Raw genomic sequence first — 12,237 nt, 5'->3', positions numbered from 1 at the left:
TGTGTCACTAAGAGGAAACCATGGGCTGAATTTTCCCATCAGAGACAGAAAACGGGAGGTAGGCCTGATTCCAGGTCAGCAACCTGCCTGTTCTTGCAGTGTTCACCAGCCACGGTCCTCTGACAGAGGAACATCTGTCGCGTAGGGAGGGCTGTCTTTGCAGAGATGCAGGGAGAGCAATCCAAGAAGTGGCCCCAACTCGTACCTCCAATATGAGGCCAATAGCAAGTGTGACGAACAACGTACTTGCAAAAAAAAAACCATGTTAAGATACCCCACTAAACTAAAGAGAATCCTGGAAGGGATTGGTGTAATTGGATTTCTTGGCCATGTCGTCATTTTCAGGAAATTACACTGGCTGAGGCTGCTATTGAGGTGAAAGTCAATCAAAGCTAATTGGGGAACATCATGTTTTGGCCTGCTGGGCTACAGCAAGCCACAATCACCAAACTCTTGGTGCGGTTCAGAGTAAGCAAAGCTCCCTACAACTGGTCAGTTTTTGGTTTGGCAGGAAGACCTCCCTACCATCATAAGGTCAGAAGTGGAGATGTCCGCTGATGACTGCAGAATGTTCAGCATCATACACAATTCCAGATACTGAAGCAATCTGCATCCAAATGCAGCAAAACCTGGACAGATTCAGGCTTGGGCTAACAAAGTGGCAAGTAACAGTCATGTCACACAAGTGCCAGACAATGACCATCTCTCAACAAGCACAATCTAACCCCCTGACATTCAATGGCATTACCATCACGGAATCTTTAACATTCTGGTGGTTACCGTTGACCAGAAACTGAACTGGACTAGCCAGATAAATACTATGGTTGCAAAAACAGGTCAGAGGTTAGGAATCCTGCAATGAGTCACTCATCTCCCGACCCCCCAAAGCCTGTCCACCATCTACAAGGCATAAGTCAGGAGTGTGATGGAATACTCTCCACTTGCTTGGATGAGTGCAGCTCCAACAACATTCAAGAAGCTCAACATCATCCATGACAAAGCAGCCTGCTTGATTGGCACCTCTTCCACAAACATTGATTCCCTTCACTTCCAACGATCAGTGGCAGCACTGTGTACTATCTACGAGATGCACTGCAGAAACTCACCAAGGCCACTTCAACAGCACCTTCTAAACCCACAACCTCTCCCACCTAGAAGGACATGGGCAACAGACACATGGGAACACCACCACTTGGATTTTCCCCCCCAAGTCACTTATCACCCTGACTTGGAAATAAATCATTGTTCCTGGATCAAAATCCTGGACCTCTCTTCCTAACTGCACTTTGGGTGTACCTACAACATAACAGCTGCAGCAGTTCAAGAAAGCACCTCAACACCACCTAGCTTCTCAAGGGGTATTAGGGATGGGTATTAAATGATGACCTAGCTAGCAAAGCCCACATCCCGAAGAATGAATTTAAAAAACACTCAATAAAGTTTTGCTGCTTGGTGACTCTCCTTGCTTTTGGTGCAATATTATATTGTTATTCACAAAAAACTAGGAACTAACTAATGGGAATACATAGTCAAGGATCCCACGTTCACTATCACATTACAGGCATGCATTGAGTAATAAGTATCGGTCCATCAGCTACATTATGCAAGAAATACACTCGAGGTTCTAGAACTTCCATGAGCCAGAAGCCATAACTTCCCTCAGAGTCTAAACACTGAGGGTTACTGAAGCTTGTCCACCTTCAGTAATGTTGAGATTGTTCTGCATTTGGGCCTTTTCAGACCTTAACTTCTACTGGCCTCATAATTAGTGCAGGTTAATGTTGAGACATTGATGGAGAAAAACGTTCTATTTCCTTGCATTGGAATCGCTTGCTCCGATTCATCTGCCTTCACCAGGGTTACACATCTCCACATCATCATCTGCCTTCACCAGGGTTACACATCTCCACATCATCATCTGCCTTCACCAGGGTTACACATCTCCACATCATCATCTGCCTTCACCAGGGTTACAAAGAAACATGGAAGATAGGAGGAGGAGGAGGCCATTTGGCCCTTCAAGCCTGCTCCGCCATTCATTGCCATCATGGCTGATCGTCCAACTCAATAGCCTAATCCTGCTTTCTCCCCATTACCTTTGACCCCATTCACCCCAAGTGCTATATCCAGCCGCCTCTTGAATACATTCAATTGTAAGAGTTCTCAAATGAAAAGGCGTGTGGAGTGGGGCCCGAAAAAAAATATGCCAAGTTTAAAAATCTTCCCATATTAACTGATATAACAAAATATTCATAAAATAATCAGCAAATTTTGACGCACGAGGGAATGAGTTATTTACCATTTTCGAATCTAGGTTTTCTGCATCTTGTGGGTGAAAGACTCTCATCAATGCTTCAGTATTAACTGTTTTACTGCTTTCTTTAAGCAACGCACTGGATTGATCAGTAAACGAAGGTGAAGAGCCACCATGCTCAAAGAAGGTGCTGTCTTCCCGAGAACTCTTTGGACACGATTCCTGCCAAGAAATAGGAAAAATGTCACATGAGTTAGGATGGGTTTTCTGTAAGATGTGAAGATGCCGGCTTTGGACTGGGGTAAACACAATAAGAAGTCTAACAACACCAGGTTAAAGTCCAACAGGTTTATTTGGTAGCAAAAGCCACTAGCTTTCGGAACAGGCTGTCCTTTCATCAGGTGGGTGGGAATTCTGATCACAAACAGGGCACAAAGGCACAAACTCAATTTACGTGAATAATGATTGGAATGCGAGTCTTTACAGCTAATCAAGTCTGAAAGGTACAGACAATGAGTGGAGGGGGCATTAAGCACAGGTTAAAGAGATGTGTATTGTCTCCAGACAGTTCAGCTAGTGAGATTTTGCACATCCAGGCAGGTTGTGGGGGTTACAGGTAGTACACAACCTGCCTGGATGTGCAAAATCTCACTAACTGTCCTGTCTGGAGACAATACACATCTCTTTAACCTGTGCTTAATGCCCCCTCCACTCATTGTCTGTACCTTTAAGACTTGATTAGCTGTAAAGACTCGCATTCCAATCATTATTCACGTAAATTGAGTTTGTGCCTTTGTGCCCTATTTGTGATCAGAATTCCCACCCACCTGACGAAAGGACAGCCTGTTCCGAAAGCTAGTGGCTTTTGCTACCAAATAAACCTGTTGGACGTTAACCTGGTGTTGTTAGACTTCTTACTGTGTTTGCCTGTAAGCAGCCACCTGAATATTGCTCACAGGAATAACAGGGTGAGATTCTCTGGCCTCCCCTCAGTGTTTTTTCAGCGGCAGGAGGCTGGCAGCACGATCTTCTGGTCCCACCACTGTCAATAGGAATTCCCACTGAAGCCATCCCACGCCACCGGTGGGACCAGAGAATCCTGCCAACGTGAGCAGCCAGAAAATTCCAGCCAATGTGTTCACTGGTTCATCTCATCCAAGATCATAACACTGTGGATGCTGAAAATATTTGAGAAATAGAAAATGTTGGAAACATTCAGGAGTTTCAACAGCATCTGTGAAAAAAAGGGAGTCAACGCTTCAGATTCATCACCCTTCACTGCTCACTGGCCCTAATTTTCTCCCCTCAAATGCTGCTGAGTGCTTCTAGCATTTTCTGCTTTATTCTCATCATGCTTTATGTTTAAAATCATTCCCTATTCAATTATACCCCAGGCTTCATAAGGGGGACCAATAGCACTGACTAAAATAAGAAAGCTAACTAGCAAAATTAATGGATTTTTAAGTGACAAATGGAAAGAATGGTAATTTTCAAGTCAGTGGCATCCAACATATTATGCAAATATACTTTCCTGATTCCTCAGCAGCAGTGTAAAAACAGTCACTACCACAGAATTACCAGCAACTGGGCATCTCAAACAACTTCACACAATGGTGGAATTTGACTCTGCTCAAAGTGCACAGAAGGCTAAAGCATCTTTTAACGGTGCTGATATTGATTCTGGATGTTGTACTTTGAAAATAGAATATGCCAAGGTACGTGTAGGTGGTAGAATATAGCTTGCATACGCTAAAATGCTCCGTTAGTTAAACTCCAATAGAGCCTTCAAGTGCTGGGTTTGTTCGGATTGTTCTGGAACACTAGAATCTGGGGCAGCACAGTGGTTAGCACTGCTGCTTCACAGCTCCAGGGACCCGGGTTCAATTCTGGCCTCAGGTGACTGTCTGTGTGTGGAGTCTGCACATTCTCCCCATGTCTGAGAGAGTTTCCTCCGGGTGCTCCGGTTTCCTCCCACATTCCAAAGATGTGCGGGTTAGGTTGATTGGCCAGGCTAAATTGCTCCTTAGTGTCAGGGGGACTAGCAGGGTAAATTGTTGGTGCAGGTTCAATAGGCTGAATGACCTGCTTCTGCACTGTTGGGATTCTATTCTATGACTTTTTGTTAAAGTAAGACAACAAATACTCTTTACAGATACATAAATATTCTGAGGAGACTTGAAAGGGTGGATAGCCAGAGAATGTTTCCTCTTGCGAGGGAGAGAAAAAGTAAGAGGCCTCCCCTTTAGGGCAGAAATCAGGAGGGTTATGTGTGGAATTCTCTTCCTCAGTAAGTAGTGGAAGCCAGGCCTTTAGAATTTATTCAAGGCAGAGTTAGAAAGATTTTTGCTAGGCAAGGGAGTCAAAGGTTATGGGCGGCAGGCAGGAAGGTAGAGCCGAGTCCACAAATAGATCGCCATGATCTTATTGAATGATGTGGAGATGCCAGCATTGGACTGGGGTGGGCACAGTAAGAAGTCTCACAACACCAGGTTAAAGTCCAACAGGTTTATTTGGAATCACGAGCTTTCAGAGCGCTGCTCCTTCATCAGGTGAGTGGTGTTGTGTGACCTCTTATTGAATGGCGGAGCAAGCTCAAAGGGCTACCCTCCTGCTCCTATGTTCCTACAGTTAGAACGGACACTAAAACTATATGTAGAGCATGCTTACTTAGAAATGTTGTAACAATTACCCTCAATGCAATCCGTTGAAGCATTGTCTTGCAATTCCATTATTTATCAGCCACTTGGTAGTTGTCCACTTGACTTTCAATGGAGTCAAAGGACTGAACAGGCGCACTAGTACCATAGACTATAAAATTTTATCTCGCACTATAAGCAAAATTTGATCAAATTCTGCAGAATTTTAACCCAATGAAAACTAGGAACACAGGATGGGATTTACCATGCACCACAGGTTATTATGTGTGCTGAACACAAGAATCATAGAATCCCTACAGTGCAGGAGGCCATTTGGCCTATCGAGTCTGCACCGACCACAATCCCACATATTTACCCTGCTAATCCTGACACTAGGGTCAATTTATCATGGACAATCAACATAACTGTTGATTGGCCATGGCATCAATATGCCTTATGAAAGGCATAGATAGGGTGAACGGTGGGAAGCTTTTCCCCAGGTCGGTGGTGACGTTCACGAGGGGTCATAGGTTCAAGGTGAAGGGGGGTAGGTTTAACACAGATATCAGAAGGACATATTTTACACAGAGGGTGGTGGGGGCCTGGAATGCGCTGCCAGGCAAGGTGGAGGAGGCGGACACACTGGGAACGTTTAAGACTTATCTAGATAGCCATATGAACGGAGTGGGAATGGAGGGATACAAAAGAATGGTCTAGTTTGGACCAGGAAGCGGCACGGGCTTGGAGGGCCGAAGGGCCTGTTCCTGTGCTGTATTGTTCTTTGTATAACCTGCACATCTTTGCAGTGTGGGAGGAAACCGGAGCACCAGAGGAAACCCACGCAGACACAGGGAGAACATGCAAATTCCACACAGGCAGTGACCCGATGCCAGAATTGAGCCCAGGTCCCCAGCGCTGTGAGAGGCAGCAGTGCTAACCACTGTGGCACAGTAGCACCACTCCAAGACTTAAATGTAATTTGGTTCTAGCTTTTACTGGGACTTGAATATTTCAAATAGCGTAGTAACCTATGAACAGGTTGCGACCAATCTGAAAGCAAGTGCTCAAAGACCCATAGGAGAAGGCCAGGAACACTGCGTACACAGTCACGGAGGGTAATGAGATCAGAAGCTTGCTATACCAGATGACAGGCACCATTTGCAGTCCCAATATTTCAAACATTCTGGAATTCAAGACAACCTGCTTAAACTCAGGGCCACTTTATTACATATTACAATCTCTCAAAAAATCTTTACCTCTTCAATTCCTGAAGTGCGTTGTGCACTTGCACCACAGTTCAGTTTCCCTTCCAGTTTCTTCACAAGACCATCACTGTCCTTTATTTCAGTGAAGCGGAAGGTTATTTTACATCTAGTACTGAAGGAGATATGTTTTCCTGAACTGTCCGGCGTGTCCATGCCTATGACCTGTCAAGAGAACTCATATCAATTTGATATCCACATTATCAGAGACTATACCAAGTGGAAAGGGTAGGGAGAAAGCAGTCAAAACGCAAAGCCAGTCCAACTGCATCAGAGGTATGTTATGAAGATCCATAATTAAAAAAACATGGAGCAAGCGGTTTTACAATATTTATACATAAATGTACTATAAAGTGACTACGTGATATGTTACAATCAAAACACTAGCTAATCGGCTATTTGATTAGCTAACTTATTTAAATTTGCAGCAGTGCTATTGTGAAAACAGGATACTCTTCTTATGCAAGGATTTATAGCCCTATTTACACTAAAACTGGAGCACTGTTAAAGCAAAGGTCCTTTGAGCAGAGAATTGATAATGGAACTCTCTGCCAGAGAGTTGGTATAAATTGGAATGTGAAAAGCTCTTGTCAGGTCAGTGGATTTGAGGGCAGCATCCTTCTAGAGTAATGTTTAAGCAGCATAGAAAGGGGACGAGAACCTGGCAGTGTTATAATTTTCAACCCTTTCTCCACCCATTAACCCACCGTCTCGAGGAAAAAAAGTGAGCAGTGAGAATGTTGTGGTACATTCACCCATTGAACTCTTCTTTTCCTCCAAGTGCCCAATTCCCTGGTACTGCCATTTAAAGAAAGCAGCAGAAAAATTTTGCAACCCAAACTTACAAAACAGGTTCATAATAATTAGCTTCCTTGATGTGAATATAGTATAAATAGGGCTATAAGCATGTGTCACCTTTTCACTGTAATACGCAGAGAAAGTATCCCTTAAGGTTGATTTATAACCGGATTTTAACTTTAACAGCTTTTATGAAACATCGAAGAAAAATTTGAGAAGTTTTCTTTTCCCCTGAATACTTTTGACATTAAATGTTAAATACTTCTATTAAACATTACCTCCCTCAACGGGATAATAACATTGCAATGACTCCCATCTTGGCTACTGAAGCAGATGTAATTATCTGAAATGAACATTTTCCCAAATGCGTGGGCATGACAGAAAGGAATCCAAAGAAAACAGTCAAGTATGTCATCCAGACTCTCTTCCCTGGGCAGCCTGAAGAGTGCTGTGAAATATTCATTCCTCGCTCGATTCTCCAGACCTCTGAAGAAAAACAAAAGCAATACAACCTAAGTAACACTAAGAAAAGTGGCTTTTCGAGTCATTAGGAGAAAATTAATTCACATTCAACACCCAAAACGCCTTCGACAGACGACCTTAGTCTGTGCACTGAAATATCTCATTAGCCAATTTATCAATCAACAGTATACAGTAACCTCTATACACTGTGGGAAATGCTTCAGACACAAAATAGCATGATGCATTTCAAAATATCTTCCACTAGAAAATATACATGAATATTAAGTAAATGGAATTATTTTGTTGATTTACAAATAGAAATTCCCTCTATCCTGGAATGGGGGTGGGGTAAAGATATAATTGTCATGCGTCAGTCCATTAAAATTCCCTCAAATTTATGTCAGATCAGGAATTCTTACAATTCACATTCTAAATAGATTTAGGTTCTTTTTTCTACTGATTCACCAGATAAGGACCCTGGGAACAAACGTAGTCAAGCATTTCAATTTAATTTTGGTGCTGAGGTTTGGTCCATTATTTTTATTTGATGGTATTAGCACCACTGCATTCATGTGCCAAGTTAAATAGTGTATTCCCTACAAATGCATGAAGATCATTCTGCGTCAAGCTGCGTACCAGTGAAGTGACTGTCTTATCTGAGAGAATTTTGGAATCTCATTTCAAAAGGGATCAGGCATCCCCTAACCCAAAACCTGATTGAGCTTCCATGCTGGCACAACCCAAAGACTTTGGCCCAGCATCACTGAAGGATTGACGATATAGCACAAGAGTCAGGATACTGCATTGCTCGGAGGGGGAACTTGCAGAAACCACACACCTGCTTTTCTCAACCTTCGAACTGGTACAGGCTGCAGGTTTGGAAGGTGCTGTCGAGTTGCAGCAGTGCATCTTGTAGACAATACACCGGTGCTGCTGTGCACCAGAGATGGAGGGAGTGAATATTTAAGGTGACAGGATGACAATAAAATCAGCATGTTTTGTCCGGGGTAGTGGCAAATGTCTAGTGTTGTTGGAGCTGCACTCATCCAGGCAAGTGGAGAGGTATCCCATCACAATCCTAATTTGTGCCTCATTGATGCTGGACAGACTTTGGGGAGTCAGGAGATGAGTTACTCGTCACAGAATTCCCAGCCCCTGACCCGCTCTTGTTTTCACAGTATTTATATGGCTGGTCCAGTTCAGTTTCTGGTCAATGATAACCCTCAGGACTTGATGGGAGATCCAGTGATGGCAATGCCATTGCACAGCATGGGGAGGTAGTTAGACTCTTGTTGGGAGATGGTTATTGCCTGGCATCGACTATTTTGGGCCTCTGTCAGTGCCACTGTACATCTCTACCTGCGAGGAGGCACACATGACTGGCATTAGCAACACCTATTTCTCAATCCTTTGCAAGGAAGCTTTCTGTTTTCCATTTGGTATCTTCCTGTTATCCCAGTTAGCACTGAGCAGAATCACAGGTATGAACCCCTCAGTGATATTTTTGACACTAAGCATCAAACAAATAATTCTCACAGAATGCCACATGGCTTTCAGGTGCTCAGGAGCAGGAGCAGCAACAAGGTTTAACTAGGCCAGTAGTAAATGTGTGATAGTGGAGGAGATAAGAAAGATTGAAGAACTGGGATAAAACAACCTGAAAAAAAAAAGTGAAGGAAAAAAATCCTTTACACCAAATTATGATCAGCAAATATTTGTGATTTTTATAACTGCATTGCTCACAGGGCAGGACTTTGAAAATGTTGGTGTAATGCTTTGAATCAGGAATATTGCTGTGGGGTTCATACCTCTACTTCATCAATCTTTGACCTACTAACTGGGATAACAGAAGCCAAATGGAAAACGGGAAGTTTGTCCACAAAGGATGGAAGGAGGACAGAAACGACGTTTGTTGAGATCAGTTACATGAGCCTCCAAGAAGGCAGATGAACAATGGCACTGATACAGCTATAAAATGGTTTGCCAGTCAATTCAGGAAACACCCAAACAACCAGGGAACAGAGCGTCCCAGTTGAACATTTCAAAAGTTGCAGAAAACAAAATGAAAAGACAAGACAAAGCAACGCCAAATAAAACAACATCCATTTTCTATTTTCATTGCAGCATTTGTAAGACACTAAGTGGTGCAATAAAGGCTTGATTCCTCTGTTACTAAGCACCCTTTGTCAACTGCCTTGCTTGGAGAGCCATCGAGTGCGTGCCAAGGGCATTCACTCGAAGGAAAACAATCACGATCCTCATCGTTAAACTTACATTATTCTTAATCTTTATTTGCAAATAAAGCATTTCCAGATGGCAAAGAGGTGCAAACATTTTAGAATCTACAATTGTCATAACATTTATGAGGTTTATCATCATGAATGTCAAACCTCAAGGCAAATTTAATGGTTTGTAGCCAAACATTTCTCTCACTTACACCACGCCAGAATTCAGCATTTGGCCCTTACCTCTTTGTTATTTGCAATGGGTCACTGAGTGATAAATCAGTCTCAAATGCTTCCTTGTCAAATAATCTCTTTACAGCATAATCTGCAAGCTGTTCCATCAACAGAAAGGTTTCATTCAAATGCATGAACATTGAAAAATAATAGTCTTCTCCACGACTGCAAATGTGTATACTCTCGGCCAGGATGACGCTCATAGTCTTTGCAAGTTTTGACATTTCATCCCAGGAAATTATAATCTTAACTAGAAGTTAAACAAAAGTTGCAAAATCAATACAATGATACAGGATTTTTGCTTCCTCAGCAAATTAGCAAAAAAAAAATTATATTGGATATATTAAGTAATTACATCCTAACAACACCAGGCATAAATAAGGCAGCAAGATTGAGGGATATATTTAACATTTAGAGAACCAGAGATTTATTGCTCCATGAGTATTATACTCCACATATAGATTACTAAGAGCTTTAAAAGGAGGAATGAAGGTGGTATTCGAATGACTACTCTTATTGGCAAACATCTGAGCAGGAACTCTCCACATCCACCTTCCCAATAGGGAATGATGCAATGAGCTGCATGGTGACAGTGGTTAGCACTGCTACCTCTCAGCGCCAGGGCCCTGGATACAAATCCAGCCTTGGGTGAGGTCGGAGAATTCCAGTCGTAGAAGGTGAATGCGTTGAGCATTTAGTGGCGTAAGCAGCTTTTAAAGCACTACTGAGTTTATTAGCTGACAACATAGCTGGAAAAACATTGCGTTTACAAGAGTCAGATTGTATATAAGGCTGGAAGAGTAGAAAGATTGAAATAGAGCAAAGACTACTGAATGCTGAGGGTGGCACAGTGGCAGTGGTTAGCACTGTTGCCTCACTGCGCCAGGGACCCAGGTTCAATTCTGGCCTTGAGACAGTGTGGAGTTTGCATGTTCTCCCCATGCCTGCGTGGGTTCTTCCAGGCGCTCCAGTTTCTTCCCACCGGCCAAAGATGCGCAGGTTAGGTGGATTGGCCATGCTAAATTGCCCCTTAGTGCCCCAAAATGTGTGGGTTAGATGGATTAGCCATGGGAAATGTGTGGGGTTACGAGGATAGTGCGGGGGAGGGGGCCTGGGTAAGATACTCTGTCAGTGAGTTGGTGCAGACTCAATGGGCAAAATGGTCTCTTCTGCACTGTAGGGATTCTATGATTGAGACACCATTTTTCAAAGTGTATGCGAAGGATCCCCTGCAAGCATCAGCACTTTCTTGGGAGTCCCTGCACTAAGTTCTAAAATCAATGTGACAACTGTCCAAAAGTAAATAATATTGACATTAGTGAGAACATTAACATATTCAGTTACAGGAGGAATGTACTAGCTAGCCATAAACAATACTGAAAAACAAAATTCTGACAGATATTTGAAAACGTTTTGGACCTTAGTTTAAAAAATGTGGGTTATTTTTAAATTCCTGGGGGTGTAATTTTGACTTTGGACGTTTATGTAAAACAGGTGACATCAACTGCAGCAAAATTAAAATGGGAAAGATTTTATACCATCAAAATTATCCACCTTATCCCCAAGTAACTACACAGTCTTGCCCAACCCATCTGTGTAACCTGCCGACGCTCCTCCACATCCTTTGTTCCACTGACTCTGGCCCTGTGTTGTGCCATGCCACAGTCTGACACACAAATGACAGCGGAGCTTTGTCATCTTGGTTCCAATGCCCGGAGCTCCTTCCCTATAATTCTGCCCACCTCTCATTGCTTTTTTTTTTAATCATCTAATCGTTCAGTATCCAGTTTTCTTATGTGCCTTGTTTCTTTTACACTAAGGCTACTTTAATTGCATGCTGTTATGGGGAAACATCGAAATGCAAACATTCAAATGGAGGTTGGTGAAGAATGGGGTGATGGGCAAGCTATACCTATTGCTGAGCTGGAGTTTCAGCAGGGCGATGCGAAACATATCAGAGTTTGACTTCTATGGAAGTCACACCAAGTTAAGAGTTTCAGCGGTGGTAGGGTGAAGTAAGCACAGAAGCAATAATGATGTGGGTGTGAAGATGATACAAGCTTGGATACACAGGGCTGAAAAAGGGCACTATATAGTTATGCATCATCTGCTTCTGAACAAGCACAGTAAGAAGTCTCACAACACCAGGTTAAAGTCCAATCAGGTTTATATGGTAGCAAATACCATAAGCTTTCGGAGCGCTGCTCCTTCGTCAGATGGAGTGGAAATGTGCTCCATCTGCCTCTTAATTGATGTTAGTCACACCAATTTTGACTGGTTCAGGCACCACTCAGATGAACAATAGTCAAACAGACATTCACTGCTGATTCCATACCAGAAAGCTACTTTCTAACATGGCAGAGGTT

The 12,237-nt window shown here is 42.9% G+C and overlaps 1 protein-coding gene across 2 annotated transcripts in view; it reads right to left on the bottom strand.

The window, feature by feature from the left end:
- Positions 1-12,237, bottom strand: part of tbc1d8b (TBC1 domain family member 8B) — a 60,459-nt gene that overhangs the window by 35,041 nt on the left and 13,181 nt on the right. For both annotated transcript variants that reach the window (XR_013497669.1, XM_078211779.1), the window contains exons 5-8: positions 9,881-10,121; positions 7,229-7,436; positions 6,147-6,317; positions 2,300-2,476 (exon numbers count right to left, since the gene is read on the bottom strand). Coding sequence is in view for 1 of the 2 variants with exons in the window: in XM_078211779.1 (XP_078067905.1) it covers positions 2,300-2,476; positions 6,147-6,317; positions 7,229-7,436; positions 9,881-10,121 (797 nt within the window). In the remaining variant the exon portion in view is untranslated. The remainder of the gene's footprint in view (positions 1-2,299; positions 2,477-6,146; positions 6,318-7,228; positions 7,437-9,880; positions 10,122-12,237) is intronic.

This window comes from Mustelus asterias, chromosome 4 (assembly GCF_964213995.1).
Source record: "Mustelus asterias chromosome 4, sMusAst1.hap1.1, whole genome shotgun sequence".
In the NCBI taxonomy this organism is placed as follows: Eukaryota; Metazoa; Chordata; class Chondrichthyes; order Carcharhiniformes; family Triakidae; genus Mustelus; species Mustelus asterias.
This window is presented reverse-complemented; position numbering and strand designations above follow the sequence as displayed.